We start from the raw sequence: 16,549 nt of genomic DNA on the forward strand, positions 1-16,549 counted from the left end.
AGTCCCTAGGCCCCTGGAATATGTGTGTAAGCATTGGTGGTGGCGGGCCATGTGAGCCAATCTCCAGGTTCCCAGACAACATGCACAGGGAGTAGCAGGAGTGGTGCCAGGTAGGACAGGCTTGTTCTCACACTGCCTGACAGTGCACATGAGTGCAGGCTGCACTGAGGGGTGGCGCAGGGGGCAATCCTTACACATCCAGATGGCACACTGGGGTATCCGCGACAGTGGGGGTGGGTGGGGTGGATCTATCTTCAGACCCCCAGACAGCATGCATGGGTGCCTGCTGTGACAGGCTGAGTGGGCCGATTCCCAAGCTTCCAGATGACATGCTTAGGTGCCAAAAGCTATGGCAGTAAACCAGGTGGCCCTGGTTTTTAGGCCCCTGAATGGCAGGTGCCAATGGCAGCGGGTGGGGCAGGCTTATCATTGGGCTTCCTGATGGTGCATCCAGGCCATTCCATTCTTATTTTTATTTCCCTGTGTGTGACATGTCTATTCTCTCTTTCTGCTTTTGTGATCTTTCTTTTATCACTGGTTTGAGAAATATGATCCCTATCTCTCAGAGATCACTGACCTTTATTACCTGATATACAGTTTCTTGCAAGCCATCATTTCATATATAGTATGGAAATATTTAGAAATGTTACTAAGTTTACTCTCAACCTTAGTATTTGAAGATAACATCCTCCTCTTCTTTAATGTTATTTTTCACTACCTCTCTTTCAGAAAGGCAATGGCTTTGTTTTTCGATAAATAATAGATTTACATCTCTGTTACTGATCTATAATCTCATTTGCCTGTAATGAGAAACCTCCCATTGAAACATGTATTTTCTCTGTTGGGTAATATATCAGAGATAGTTTGTCACTTCATCATCCTGCTATTGCTCCAGTAAACTTAACTATTTCTTACTCCCTGGAGACCAGGATCTTCACAGTTGGGTTATTTGTTGAAAGTTTGTGGTCATCCTATCATGCCTACCACCGCTACTATAAAGCAAGGTTAATCAATTTTGTAATGTCAGGTTTTCACTCTCATAGCACATGGAGAAACTCTAAAGATATTCTTGGGGTTTCTCTCATTGTGATTTTCAAGTTGTATTTAAAGGTATCCACTCTATTTTGGTGAAATCTCAGATGATATCTAAAAAATATGAATTCCATGGAATTTCTTTCTTAAAAGTTATAATAATGAAAGCTAGTCAATATGAGTTCTGAACAAACATCAGTCAAACATATAGATCCTGTTGACATCTAAACAATCAAAAGAAAAATAAGACAGTATCAGACATAGGCTTAAAAATACTGAAATTAATCATTCATATAATATATACAATAGTCCCCCCTTGTCCATACAGAATACATTCCAAGACCCCTTGGTGGATACCTGAAACCTTGGAAAATACCACACCTATATATACTACATATTTTCCTATACATACATACTATGACAAAACTTAATCTATAAATTAGTCACAGTGACAGACTAACAACAATAACTGATAATAGAATAGAAACATTATAACAATATACTGTAATAAAAGTTATGAATGTGGTCTCCCTCTCAAAATACCTTATTGTATTGTACTCAGCTATTTTTGGACTATTGTAGACCATGTGTAACTGACACTGTGAAAAGCAAAACAGTGGATAAAACGAGATTCCTGTACTAATCTTTACATATAGCTGAAATGTTGCAGAGCAAAATCACCTGTAGCAATTTTTTTGGTACTGGGGTTTGGGAACATCTGTTCTGTTTCAGGCTCTTTAGGAGACACTGATGCAAGCTGGGCTGAGAAATTATTATTTCATTTGATATCACTGGGAAATCAGTATTTCATAGCAACAGTTATTTAAAGATGATGTTAGATAACTTTAAGCATCATTTAAGCAAAAGTAATAAATTTGGGTGATATTTTCTAAAGTATTTTTAAATCAGTTCCCCATTCAAAAAATGTGTTGTGCAAATAATTTAACATTCCTTGATGACTGGAGACTATAATGCTTATTTTAATGAACATCAGTTATAATACCATGCAGTGATGCTTTTGGGGACTGTTGAAGTGTTTGGCATCATTTACGTCTACACAGTTTAACCCATGTTGTAGTGCTATTTAAGCTGGGTTTATTTCAGGTTTATTTCTGATTTCTGACTTTCTTACTTTCAGTCTGTCAGCTTGTATCTGCTGCTGAGTATATACCTGCTTCAAACAACCCTCACTCCATCTTGTTAGCTTGTTACCTGTAATAACTTAAGAGCTAGAGAAACAGAACACCAAGATTATTAGAATTTTATCTAAAATAACATTTGAGGAAGGTGGCTATTCTCTCATGGAAGAGTGTGTGTGGGGATAAGATTCAGTGTCTGGCACTGCTGCTGGTGAGGCTGCGGACTGCTTTGGCACTGAAGGGCTTTCTGTTATGTCTAGAAAACACATCACTTAGCATCTCTAAAATTTCTAATTTAACATATGGGGTCACATCTGTTAAAGGATTATTACTCTAGAAGGGGAGTGATGTATAATTTATAAAAATAACCCTATGGGGAGACAGCCAACTACATGTAATAACCTGGAATACTTGCTGTCTCCATTGAATGCTCCCAGCAGAATCTCACGTTATTTCAGTAGTGGGAGCAGATGAAAACAATTGCCCTTTATATACTGTTTACTGGGTTGTATTAGTTAGCATCTCTCCGTGAAAAATATTTGTTAACTGTTTGGTTTAAGCTTTGAATATTAGGCCGGGCGCGGTGGCTCAAGCCTGTAATCCCAGCACTTTGGGAGGCCGAGACGGGTGGATCACGAGGTCAGGAGATCGAGACCAACCTGGTGAACATGGTGAAACCCCGTCTCTACTAAAAAATACAAAAAACTAGCCGGGCGAGGTGGCGGCGCCTGTAGTCCCAGCTACTCGGGAGGCTGAGGCAGGAGAATGGCGTGAACCCGGGAGGCGGAGCTTGCAGTGAGCTGAGATCCGGCCACTGCAACTCCAGCCCGGGAGACAGAGCGAGACTCCGTCTCAAAAAAAAAAAAAAAAAAAAAAAAAGCTTTGAATATTGACCTCCTGCTAGTATATAGTTGATATTTAATTCTGAAAAAAAACATAAGTCCATTATTCTTAGCTGTAGGAGGCAAGAAAGGGTGTGCCATCCTTGGTAAGAGTGTCTTTCAAGAGTTGCCCAAATTTACTTATTCTTCCGGTAATACCTATAGAGTAGATAGTGTTAGAGAAAAAAGCCTCAGAAGGGGCTATTTTTGGATCAAACACATTAGCTTTTCTTTCTCACATGGTGATAATACAAACAAAGGCTCCTGCCAGAAGCACCTCCATGACTGTCTACATATTGGGTTTCTCAACAGCAAATAGCATGTCTCTCTCTCAACATGAGAGCAGATTTATTTCAGACCCCAGTGTGAGGCATCGCAGTAGGGAATACCTTGCACAATTCCCACTTTTAAATGAAAGAGAAAATAACTGAGGGCTCCTACCCACGTCCCCCGCCTGTAGGAACACTCATAGATTCAGGGTTGCTTTTCCTGTGATTAGCAGATAGCATTTCATCAAAAATTCTAACATGGGATTCTTGAATTCTTGCATGTTTTCTTCTTTTTTACCCTTTGCCTTAATTTAGAGCTTTACCTCACTGTCAGACAAATGTAGAGTGATGTTTCTTTTATTGAAATCTATCGGTGATTTTAAAAAGAAAAGCAGAATTAACTTCCAATTCTAATAAAGGAAGATTAAAATAAGCAGGGATCCTATCTTGGGTTAACTGTTAATTGCTATGAATAATATTGCAGTAAGGTTGCTTTATATGATGACTTTGAAGCTTCACACCACATATTAGTCAGATATGAGCACCTTTTTCTTTAATATCTTATTTTAGTCTTACTTTTCCTTCCCTTAAATTGTTTTGCTTTTTAGATTATTTTTCATCAAATTCCACCTTTAGATTACCATAGCCAAAAGCAGTATTTAATGTTTTACGTGATCCTGCTTAAAAATACGTACTAGAGTTTGGGAAGCAGGGGAAGTTTAGCATGACCTCAAAGCTCTTTAATCCTTTGCTGACTCAAAATCCAAACTGAATACAGGTGTAGTGTGATAAAGTTATTAGTTGCCCAAAATCTCTGCCAGGGAAATGTCTGATCATAGAAAAAATCTGATCTTTTTAAAAAATTAACTGCTTAAATATTTATTTAAAAGAGTCAGGAACATTTCCCATTTAATAAGAACAGAATTTTAAAGTAACTAAAAATAAGATACTATAGATGAAAGTCATAATTAACATTTATATGATGTTTTATGCTCCATGACTTTCCTTTACAGTAGTAGGAAGTAGGTCAGATATTCTCCCCATTTCATGGATGAAAAAAACAAAGGCTCAACAAAATTAAGCAAGCTGCCTCAGAAGTAGTGGAACTGAGGCTCACAGACTGGCCTCTGGGCTTGTACTCTGTGGTCCTTCTACCAAGCCAGGATGTGTCTGTGTAATGTCTAAATGCTACGCCTTGAGACACAAAATGAAGGAAAATTACTATAGTTATTTAACTGCGTTTATCCTTACAGACAAGTAATACAAAGTTCAACTACTTCCTTTACACAAATAATACTTATACTAATACTTAATTTCACTGTGTCATCACCCTTAAAACTCTTAGGAACACCCTAGTTTCTTGACTTCTGGGCCAGATGCCAAAGATACAGCAAAATGGTTAAGAGTACAGACATTGGAGTCTACTGGAGACAACCCCAAGCTTCAGTCTTGGTGCCTACTGTTTACAGTTTGTGCAGCTTGGGTGAGTCACACATGTCTAGAAGGCTTAAGTGATCAATAAATGTCAGCTATTATTATCAGCACAGAATTGCTAAAGCATTAAGCAGTGACTCAGAACATAACAGCAAGCTGCTTTGGGAAAGTTTTGTTATTCTAAAATTAGCGGGACCTTGCAATCCAAGAATTTACTGTTAGTTGTGCCTTGTATTCTGCCATGTGTGTCCCCATTTGCTCAAATACTGAAAAACCTACATGGAATAAGATGTAGAATAAATGTCAGTGTTCCCTACAAGATCTTCAGTGGGGATTATGGTACAAGGATCTTGCTTTTTTTTTTTTTTTTTCAAATCTTCCTCTTCAGGCCCCTCCATTATTGTCTATTGAAACTTTTTGGATTTGAACTCTTTATAAAGCAAGCAACTCTCAGGTCATTTTCTGTCATGGTTGTTTATAATTTTCTGATTTTTTTAAAGACAGCTGATATGCCCAATTACAAATCGACATTGCCATATCCCCTTCTAGAATGTCTTGATTCATTCATGCCTGCATGCATTCATGCCTTTAGAAACATGAAAATTTGTTGAGGATTTCCTATAGGACAGGCCGTGTGCCAAATGCTGGAAGTAAATTGTAAGTAACACAGTTCAGAAATTAACAATCCAGCAAGGAGATTAAATAAGGACCTTAATTTAACTTTCCCTCTGTGTGTGTGTGTGTGTGTGTGTGTGTTTATGTGTGTGTGCATGCGCGTGTTCCAGCAAGAGGAAGGTGAGAGTGAGGGGGGAGATTTTGAGCGAGCACTGTGTATATACTGACAGCATAAACACAGCCTGAAGAGTTTACTATTTCTAGAAATAGTAATGAACACGGTAGTAATAGTAATAGAATGTTATATGACCATAGGAGAGATTCTTTTCCGCCTAAAGATGTCTTAGACTTGATAGAGGAAATGACATTTAAACTAGATCTCAACAGTTAAAATATAGAATATTCTTTGGTAGAAATAAAGGAAAGGGTTTTCCAGGAAGATAAAACACCATGAGAAAAATCACAGAAGTGTCAATGTTCATGCCATATTCGAGAGTCTATAGAAAGGAAATTAATAGAAGAGGAAAATGGAGATTAGGGGCCAATTTGTGAAAGGCAAAAGCTGGTTCAAAGAAATGCAACTGTGCAAGAGCTCAAGGTGCACATTATTTTCCTTGAATAAGTATAGCATTTCAGACGGGCTGGTAGGAGAAATACACACACACACACACACACACACACACACACACACACACATACACAAACACACAGAGGGAGAGTTAAATTAAGGTCCTTATTTAATTAGCCACAAAAAATTGTATCAGAAGCAAAATGGCAGCCCAGGGCAGATGCTATGTCCCTTTGCATGGCTTCCCTGGCCATCTAGAGTCCTTCATTGGTGCAGATGGGAGCCACAGTTTTCCACTCTCTGTCTTGCGTGTTTTCAAAAACCCAGTTCTTGCTATGCCACTGCTCTTTTGTAGTCAGTATGTATATCCTCTCTTGAAAAAACTTTATACTCCCAGAGCATGCACTTTGGATTCTACTGGCCCTTGAAGCAGGCTCAGCATCAATAAAGTTCCTTCCTCAGACATGCAGAGAAAGCAAGTCAGTGTCTGGGATCCCTGAGCAATATCTATACCTTCAGCTTTCCAAAATTCTAGAAAGCTCAGATTTTTATTGTAAGAAAATTTATGTTATGGCACCAAACCCTAGCATCCAACCAGGAGAGGAATTTTAGCCTTTCACATTAAAAACAAAACAAAACAAACAAACAAAAACAACCTAATAATAAAGATTCAAGTTCCTGATTGTGATTGAGTTACAAAATAAATACTCTCTCCTCTGCCCAGAATGCTTCCTCTCCCTGGGTATACAGAAGTTTTTAGTTTCCCCTTCCAAGAAGGCTTCCCTTCCAAACAGTAGCACTCCTCATTCACCCTTATAATTGCACACATTCCTCTAACTACTAATTATTCAGTTATGTCTTCCCCAAAAGACTACAACCTCCTTAAGAAAGATCCTGTTGAATTCTCAGAACCTCACACAGTTTTTGGAAAACAGGCATTTTAACAAATTCTTGAGTGAATAAACAAGTCGATGAACAAGATGGGCTCTAATCCACAGTCCTAGGTCTCCCTCCACTGTGGGCAGAGTGACACGCTGAGGAACGGCCAGTGTTTTGATGTAGTTCAAGAGTAGGGTGCTTGGAAGGCTAGTGACTAGGAAGAAAGAGGACAGTCTAGAGTAGAAAAGGTAGCTGGGATGTTAAATACAAAAAAAATATTCCAATGTAATTGAGGGCCTAGCTAGGTCTAGATTCACATGTTGGGTTTTTTCCTTTTTTTGTGCAGGTAAGTGTATCTTAAACATGGGTGAGTGAATTGCCTCCCAACAGATTTTTGAAGAGTTTCAAACTAAATTTAATTTCATTTTTGAAAAGGATGCTGTTTTTATTCCCAAGAGTTTTTCATATTATTACGCCTACATAGTAAGAATCTTCACTGAGAATCATGGAGCTTATCTTTGCCTTGTGACTTCTTTTGTTATAAGACAGGTTCATTAAGGAGTAATTTACATACAGTAAAATTTACCTTTTATAGTGTGCATTCTATGAGTTTTGGCTTATGTATATACATCTAGATGCAGTTTATCCACCACAACTAACATATAGAACTTTGCAACCCCCCAAATTATTTTGTGCCCTTTGTAGTTATCCCCTTTTCCCACCCAGCCTCTGAAGCCACTTACCTGTTTTCTGTCACTACAGTTTTCAGATTTCCAGGATGCTATCTAAATGGAATTAGTCAGTAGTCTTTTGGACTAGGCCACTTTCACTTAACATAATGCATTTAAAATTCATCCATATTGTTGCAGGTACTGGTGTTATTGCTGAGTAGTTTTTCATTGTATGGATATACCACAGATTGTTTTCATTCACCAGTTGATGGACATTGGGTTTTCTCTACTTTGGGGCTGTTGTGAATAACCCTGTGGTGAATATTTGCATACAAGTCTTTGTGTATGTCTTCATGATTTATGTTTTCATTTTTCTTGAGTCCATAATTAGGAGCAGAATTGCTAGGAGGGCATCCCAGTGAGTTTAATTTCTATTTCTTATGTTCTGGGGATCTATGGGTGTGTTTTCAGCAATATAATGACATGAATAAATTGTGTTTCAGAAAGAACCTGAGAACAAGGTAGAACATAGGAACAGACTGGAGTCAGGGAGACTAGTTAGGAAATTGTTGCTTTTCAGTATACCTTGTAGGAGAAATTGCTGTTTTCTTCACTGTTTTCAGTGGAATGGGTATAGGACATAGAGTAATATGAAGATTCTGTGTCTGTTTTTATTGATGATCAACTTCTCCCCATGGACTGTGGTATAAAAACAACTTCCATGAACTAAGTGGAAACGAAAAGGAGTCAGCATAATTTTTATATCTACAAATGCATCACTAGTGTTTTCCTCCTACCTTCAGCTATCCTTTTATTTTCCTTCTTTTCCATTTTATTTGCTCTTAATATTTCAACCACAGCATGGCAAGGGAAGTAAGGATTTGAAATGTAAGTGTTCCTTTTTCTTTTCTTCTTTGTGCTTTTGAAAAAGGGCCAACCACTTGTAATGGCAGTGATTTAAAACAAACAAACAAACAAACAAACAAACTTTAATTTATATATAGCATAGATAGCTTTCTCCTAAACCATTTTGAAAGATCCAAATTCAACAAAATTAATAATTCTTTCTAGTACCTTATAGGTGTACTTCAAAAGACTATGAACATAATTTAAATACAGAAAATTAGAAGCACAGGCCTTTTCAGTTCAAAGAGACCTTAAGAGAAGCAGCCCACATCACCCATTTGTAGGTGAGAAAGCTGAGGCCCAGAGTGCTGGACAGAGTTCACCAGAGTCCTGTCACCAACCTGAATGAGGACTCATTATTTCTATAGCTAGAACATGTGCCTCCCCAGAATGAGAAGAAAGAGTGAGTCTGTGGTTTCTAACAGTTGGAAAATTGCCTCAGGCTTTCTGTGTACTTAAAAATAGTCAGGATAAAATTTGAATTTCAAAGAGAGTTTCAATAGTTAGAAGCTATCAAATATGAAGATATATGAAAAGATAGAACATGGTGACATGCTGTGAGATTTTTAATATTTTGTCTATTTTAGTGCTGTTATTGAAATATTGTGACACTAAGATACAGCATTACTCATTAACAAACATGTAATTTTGCTGCTGACTGTTTTGGATGTCCTAAACTGCCAGTTTTTAGTTTCTTATAAATAAATATCATTTTAACTTGAATTTTATAACACAAGAGACATGTTGGGGAAAACTAGTGATGCCCGCAGTGAAACTGTCTACTCAGGTGCACACCAGGCTTTCCTGGAGGTCTCACTGTCATTCTGTTGATAGACACTTCTACAAAAGCAAAATGAACAATTGGGAGACATAAGTCTGTGCTGAGATGACAAGGCATGAGCTCCTACCACCATCAATCTGTGTCACAGTGAAATGTCTATTCATTTTCCACGTCAGCATATATGGTAACATATAATGGCATGCAGTTTAAAGCTCATTATTCACTATTTTTTCAGTCTCTGCCTTAGACACATATAGCTTTCAACAATATAGGGATTAGGGTTTCTGGGAGGAGAGAGGAGGAAGGTCGAATAAATATAATAGAAGATCGTAGCAATTTTTTACAAATGCATAAGTAATTAAAAGGTGATCAGAGTGTCAGCTTTATTACTTAATGAAAGTTGAATTGAAAGGTGGGGTTTGGATAACCAGGAATAACAGATTTCTTAATACTGAGCCCCAGAATTGGACATACCCACCGCTCCACACAGCATGGAGCAGCCGTAGTTCTTCCATGTGAGAGCCTCTTTCACAGCTCTGCTCAGCACGAATGCTCTCAGAAGGTCATCTCAGCTCAGCTCAGCATGTATGCTCTTGAGTGGTTGGAAAGGAGTGAAACTGAACTTCAAGTTCCTTCCGCCAATTCAGCAAGTGGATTAAGTCACATCACCTCCCCTGTAGGGAGAGGTAGGAGACTAAGGGTTTTGGAGAATCTTCCCTCTTCTTCAGAAAAAAGAAATAAGTATCCCCTTCTTTCCATGTGGATGAGAGAGGGGAGGGGTCAAAGTAACTAACCCTTTTGGAGCCTCAGTGGTCTTATCCATGTAGTTAAATTCCCTGTATTCAGGAAGTTGAGAAAATAAAAGATATCTAGGTATAGTGGTGGCCCGTTGACTGGCGCAGAGTGAGTGCTAAAAAGATAGTAGTGATTCCATTCCATCTTCCTTAGGATGATTCCATGTGTTCTTCTTTGCCCTTATTTTGGTTGCCTTTTATAACCAAGTTTCTGATTTGGACAACCAAGTGTCATTCTCTGCAATAAAGTTAATATGAAAAAGAATAGATGTGTGAGGAATCGCAAATTATAATTTTTATTTACTGAGTTTGAGGCATGTATCAGTAGGTTCTTGGATTTATAATTTTCATGATGCAGGAGAAAATGAACTAGTTGATTTGTAGCTCAGTTGGAAAATTAAATAGTTAAAGCTGCTACAGAGACTGAAGACTGACCCTGAAGAATATAACATCTCAAGGAGCAGCAAAGAGAAGAAGTTACAGAGGCAAGAAAGAGAAATTCAAGAGGCTAGAGAATGAGGAGGAAAACTGTGAGACTGGGCAACATAAAAGTCAAGGAAAGGGATCATCTAGGAAGGAGGAGGGCATCAACCATGTCAAATGCTGTAGAGGGGCCAGGTAAAATAGGAAGAAATAGAACAAATAGATGTGCAGAAAGCCGTAGCCATTATTATAATAGCTCTCAGGTACTGAGCACTTACTGCATGCCAGGCACTGTGTTAAATGCTTCACATACTATATTGATTTAACCCTCAAAAACACCCCTAATTTTATAGAGAGGGTAAGTGAGACCCAGAAAAGTTTAGTGCCAGCTTGGCTTAGGTCACAGAGCTTGGAGGTGACAGAGCTAGGACTCAGACCCTTGCCATCTGATGCTTAACCCCACAGCCCTCCCTCCTCTGGAAGACTTGCTTCTGCCCATGTGGTAGGTGAGGAAGCCAAAGTGCTGACAGGAAAGATGACAAAGATGTGCCCCCCGAGGGGAGGGGAGGGAGCATGGCAAGTAGAGGAGGGTAGGCTGAGGTTTGTCTTGGTTTGTTTGTTTGCTGTTAGATGGCAGAAATTTTGGCGTTATATAATGCATTATTAAATTCCCATTGGGGGCACATGAGAGATCAAGAGAGCGAGGAGACATTCAGAAGGCACAGGACAGGTGTGTGTTGGCGGGGAGGGGACCTTAGAAAGAAGAGTCCCTCTTCCTTTGTGACAAGATAGGGAAGAAGCTATTACGTCTGTAGGTTTATTGTCAGACTATTGAGGAAGTTCTCTTCTGATTGTTTTAATTCCTCTCTATCCCGCTTTGCCCCCTTCCCTGCCACCACTCCTCTTCTCCAGAACGTTGTACTTACCCTTCAAGCTTCCACTCTTGTCACTTGGGGCTTCCAAGAAGTGCTCTGCATCCATCCACTCTGCAGGCACTGCCAGTAGTGCACCAGCAGGACTGGCCCTCTCACCTGCTGGGTGTGCCTTGCCTTCGGGAGAAGGGCTCCTGTTTGCTGGGTGCTGAGGTTGTGCACAGAGCCAAAAACTGTTTGCTAAGTAAGCATAAATGGATTCAGCCTGCATTTAAGACATGGTACCACCCTGCAAGAGTTAGGACTAAGATAAGTGCATGAAGGATTATAACAAAACCCCTAGTGGCAAGGACCACAAAACAGAGATATGCAGGGTGCAGTGGACTTAAGGACGCACACAGTGGAGCAGGGGACTAAGTACTGTGTGGGTGATTTCAGGAGAAACTTTATAAGGAGTGTGGTTTTGAGCTCATTGTTGAAAGATAGGCACTTTTTTCACAGAAGAAGATAAAGCACAGGCTTTTTATTTAAATGCAGTAGCATAAGAAATAGCACGGGTTGGGCACAGTGGCTCATGCCTATAATCCCAGCACCTTGGGAGGCCGAGACAGGAGGATCGCTTGAGGCCAGGAGTTCAAGACCAGCCTGGGTGACATAGTAAGACTCTGTTTAAAAAGAAAAAAAGAAGAAGAAAAAAGGAAGGAAGGAAGAAAGGAAGGGAGGGAGGAGGGGAGAGAGGGAGAGTGGGAGGGAGGGAGAGAGAGAGGGGAGGGAGGGAGGGATGGGAGGGGGAAGAGGGGGAGGGAGGGAGTGAGGAAGGAAGGAAGGAAGGAAGGAAGGAAGGAAGGAAGGAAGGAAGGAAGGAAGGAAGGAAGGAAGGGCACAAAGAGCTTATTTGGGGAATATGGGGCAGTCTATTTTGGCTGAAATATGGAACATAGCTGGGTGGTCAGTCCAGGATGCACTGGAAGGGCCTTGAATGCTAAACGAAGAAATTCTGTTTTACTTGACTTCTTTGAGAGGAGACTTCCATTTTCGTCTTTATCTGTATCAGAAAAAGTTGTGAACATATTCAAAAACTATTTTAAACAATCTTTTGGACATAGCCAAGAAGTTGATGATGAGAGTTTAGAAGTCATACCCACCATTTACATCCCAGAAACCAAGCCAGTATCCTGGAGAGTTTCCGTATAGTATCCACCCACTCCCCCAGGAACATATAGTAGCAGATAGGTAAGGGCTGCGTTGTTTTCCTGGGCAGTCACTGGCTTCATCACATCATCTAGGGGGGAAAATGGAAGGTGAGCCTGCAGTGTGCCTTCTCCTGCAGGTCTATGGTAGAGACCAACATCAGGTTTCCCACTACTTGTAAATTGTTATGCTTAATAGCTATTTCCAGCCAAAAAAAGTTAAAAATAAAAATCTCTTTTTTCTTTCAGTTAAGAAAAAGAAGCCTAAACTTTTAAATAAATTTGATAAGACTATTAAAGCTGAACTTGATGCTGCAGAAAAACTCCGTAAAAGGGTAGGTTGATATTTTTGTGCAATGATTTTGTTGTTAAATAAACTCAGGCGTTACTCTTGATTTGTTAAAAAATAATAAGTGTAAAAGAAACAACAGTTGAATAGAGTGCATTTTCCCCCAGGCACGTGAACATTCCACATGAAATGAATCAGATGGAAGAGAATTGCCACCACATGGCCAAAGAGAAATAGAACTTTCCTTCAAGCCAGCCAATGTGGGTGTCAGCCTACCTCCATCACATTCTAGTTATGTAGCTTTGGGGAAATCACTTGGCCATTCTGGGTGTTCGTTTTCTTAAAGATATGAGAATGATAAATACTTTTTCTACCTCTGATTGACTTGTTTAAAGATCAATTTAAAGATCAAATGAGAATTTTTTTTTTTGGACAGAGCCTCTGCCCAGGCTGAAGTGCAATGGCACAATCTCGGCTAACTGGAACCTCTGCTTCCTGAGTTTAAGCAATTCTCCTCCTGAGTAGCTGGGATTACAGGTGCTCACCACCATGCCTGGCTAATTTTTGTATTTTTACTAGAGACAGGGTTTCACCATGTTGCCCAGGCTGGTCTTGAACTCCTGACCTCAAGTGACACACCCATCTCAGCCTCCCAAAGTGCTGGGATTACAGGCATGAGCCATAAATGACATTTTAAAAATAACAACACTGTCAAGTGTCATAGAAGTGGAAGTTTTTAATTTTATAGCTCCCTGATGCAAGAAAAGAAGAAGACATTCTTCTTACTTAGGGTTAACCTCATGCACCTCCAGGTTTTTAGGGTAACTTATTTATGTTTTAATTTATCAATATATTTGAAATATTACTTGCATTTCTTTATAGATATTACAATTTTGAAAACAATAAATCGAAACTGGATTTAAGTTACTTGTTCCCTTACCTTGGTCATATCATCTAATTATCGGGTGCAAAAATATTTATTATAATGTATTTAATCATATCTTCAATTAATCATCTCCTTGTTTTTGGCGAAAATTTGTTTCACTACTCTGCAGTTGAATGTAGACTCTGTAATGTTCATTAGTTTTCCTGTTAGGCTTTGTAATCAGTAGACATTGACTGCAATAAAAAAAGGAACAAGCGGACTTAAGTAAACAAACAACAATAAAAACACTCGTTAGGAACTAAAATGAGACAAGAATGTACGTCTGCATGTTTATTGAAAGTGTACCAGCGAGCGTAAAGGCTTTTGGAACTGCCGTTAGGTGAGACTCCAAAGCCAAGGTTTGCCAATAAAAATATAGTAACTCCAAAGAATATTGCAGCAAAGTCATTGTTCACTTCCCTTAAATCTAACCACGTGGAATGATTCCTACTTTCTGATAGTAAACAAGAAAGTTAACTGTCTTGTTTAACTTTATAAAGTGAAGCCATCTACTGTTTGTGGTCAGTTTGTATTTCTTAATAGAACTGAAGCAATAATTTTTTTCTGCCACCTCCTTTGGCAACCTCTACTTTCTCTATACTAAATGTCATATATAAAAATGGGAGTGCCTACTGCACAGGTAACTTTCAGTGTAAAAAACATGTGAGCAGCTTTAGAGAAGGATTTTAATGTAATTATATGAATGATAAAGGAGGGCGCAGTTATGGAGTATTCTGCAGTGTTGCTCCTTTGAAGTTATGTTTTTCTCAAGGAGCATCTTGAATTTATACCAGGGAAATAAAAGAGGAAGAAGTAGCCACATATACAATTCTTGCTTCTGAAACAACAGGAAGCTGTGTTATTGACTGACTCATCAACATAATTCAGTCTTTTCGGGTTGTTTTTATGGCTAGTATTTTCAGAGGATGCACCTTAGTGCGCTGGACCAGCCGAGGCCAACTAACACACACCCCACACAGAGCCAGTGAAGCCTCAGTTCACACCTCAGGCTCAAGGACTGTGTTACATGAAAGTATGTGTTCGCTTTTTATCCCCCCAGAAAAGTATAGATCAGATTATATTCCAATCCTCTATTTTTAAAAAATATATATTTATTGTTTAAAATGCTTTCCTACCTCTAGAAAAAGGGGTTGAAATGATATACTGAAATGTATTTGCTTATTTGTTAGAATCATTTATTATTACAGTATTTTAAGTGATTTTTTTAAAAGGTGGGGAGGGAGTAAAGAAAATGTAATCACACGCCTGAAAGTTCACACCACTGGCTCTAAACCATGCTAGGAATGAAGTCAACAATTCCTCGAGGGACAACATGGAAAATAGAATCAGAAGATAAGATTAATATTGTTCATCAGAAGAGCTGTTCTGCTCCAAGTCCAGAGAGAAACATTTGGCTGTAGATCTTCATAAAAAAGGTATACTGATGGATGCAAAACTTCCTGCTTACTCCCTGACATCATACCAGTGGATTATTCTACCATGCAGCTGCAGGAATGTATTTCATTGTCCTTCAGCACAGCCCATTGGCCTCATGCCAACACAGTGTGGCCCACATACATGTCTCTCCCATGAACCGTCTTGGTCCTAGGACAACATTATAAGCTGTGTTGAGAAACAGATAATTTTCAGGCAATTCTTCAAACATTGTGTGTCTTGCAATTGAGTTTTTAACTAAGAATTGAACCACAGTGTTAGGAGCTATACAAGAACTTAGGGAAGGGAAATTCTTTCAGACTAAAAGCAAACACACTTACTTTGCCAGCCAACTGAAGTGAAAGCAAGACTGATGGCCCCTCAGCAAAGTCACACAGCCTCTGTCTTGCAGGGATTCAAAGAATGCCACAGACAGAGCCAAAATATCCCATTATTTTAACAACCTTGACAGTCAAGCAGGAATATCACACCTTATCAAATTTGTTATGAACATTGTTATTCTTATGTTTTAAGTCTGATATTAGTACATTTAGCACAATTATCATTGAAATAGCTTTGACATTTGCAATTTAAGTTGCATGGGGTGCATACTAGGCTGAAAATAGACCTCCAAAAGATATGTGTCTGGAACCTGTAAATGTTATGTTATTTGGGAAAAGGACCTTTGCAGATGTGATTAAGGACACTGAGATAGAGAGATTATCCCGGATTATCCAGTTGGGCCTTAAATGCAATCATGTTTCCTCATAAGAGAGGGACAGAGAGAAATTTGATGCAAACAAAATAAAAAGGAGCACACACAGGGGAGAAAGAAAGCAGTATGAAGACAGAATTAGATATTGGGGTGATCTGTCCACAAATCAAGAAAAACTGGGAATAGACAAGGACAAATATTCCCGTAAAACCTCTGGAGAGAACACAGCCCTGCCACCATCTTGATTTCAGCTGAGAGAAACTAATTCTGGAAATCTCTTCTGCAAAACTGCAAGAGAACAAAGTTCTCTTGTTTTAAGCTATCAAGTTTGTGATAGTTTATCACAGAGGCCATAGAAGAGTAACACAGATTTCAATACTGGGCCTGCAGGTGCACAGAAATCAAGAATTGAGGTTTGGGAAGCTCTGCCTAGATTTCAGAGGATGTGTATTGAATTGCCCGGATGTCCAAGCAGAATTTGCAGCATGGGTGGAGCCCTCATGGAGAACCTCTGCTAGGGCAGTGGAGAAGGGAAATGTGGGGTTGGAGCCCCCATATAAAGTCCCCACTGGGGCACTGCCTAGTAGAATTGTGGGAAGAGGGCCACCATCCTACAGACCCCAGAATGGTAGATCCATCGACAGCTTGTACTGTGTGCCTGGAAAAGCCTCAGACACCTAACACCAGCCCATGAATGCAGCTGGAAGGGAGACTGTATCCTCCAAAGCCGCA

The 16,549-nt window shown here is 39.3% G+C and overlaps 1 protein-coding gene across 16 annotated transcripts in view; it reads left to right on the top strand.

The window, feature by feature from the left end:
- Positions 1-16,549, top strand: part of ASPH (aspartate beta-hydroxylase) — a 222,165-nt gene that overhangs the window by 127,716 nt on the left and 77,900 nt on the right. For all 16 annotated transcript variants that reach the window (XM_050801980.1, XM_050801985.1, XM_050801981.1 and 13 more), the window contains one exon: positions 12,704-12,789. In XM_050801980.1, the coding sequence (XP_050657937.1) occupies positions 12,704-12,789 (86 nt within the window). The remainder of the gene's footprint in view (positions 1-12,703; positions 12,790-16,549) is intronic.

This window comes from Macaca thibetana, chromosome 8 (genome assembly GCF_024542745.1).
Source record: "Macaca thibetana thibetana isolate TM-01 chromosome 8, ASM2454274v1, whole genome shotgun sequence".
Lineage (NCBI taxonomy): Eukaryota > Metazoa > Chordata > Mammalia > Primates > Cercopithecidae > Macaca > Macaca thibetana.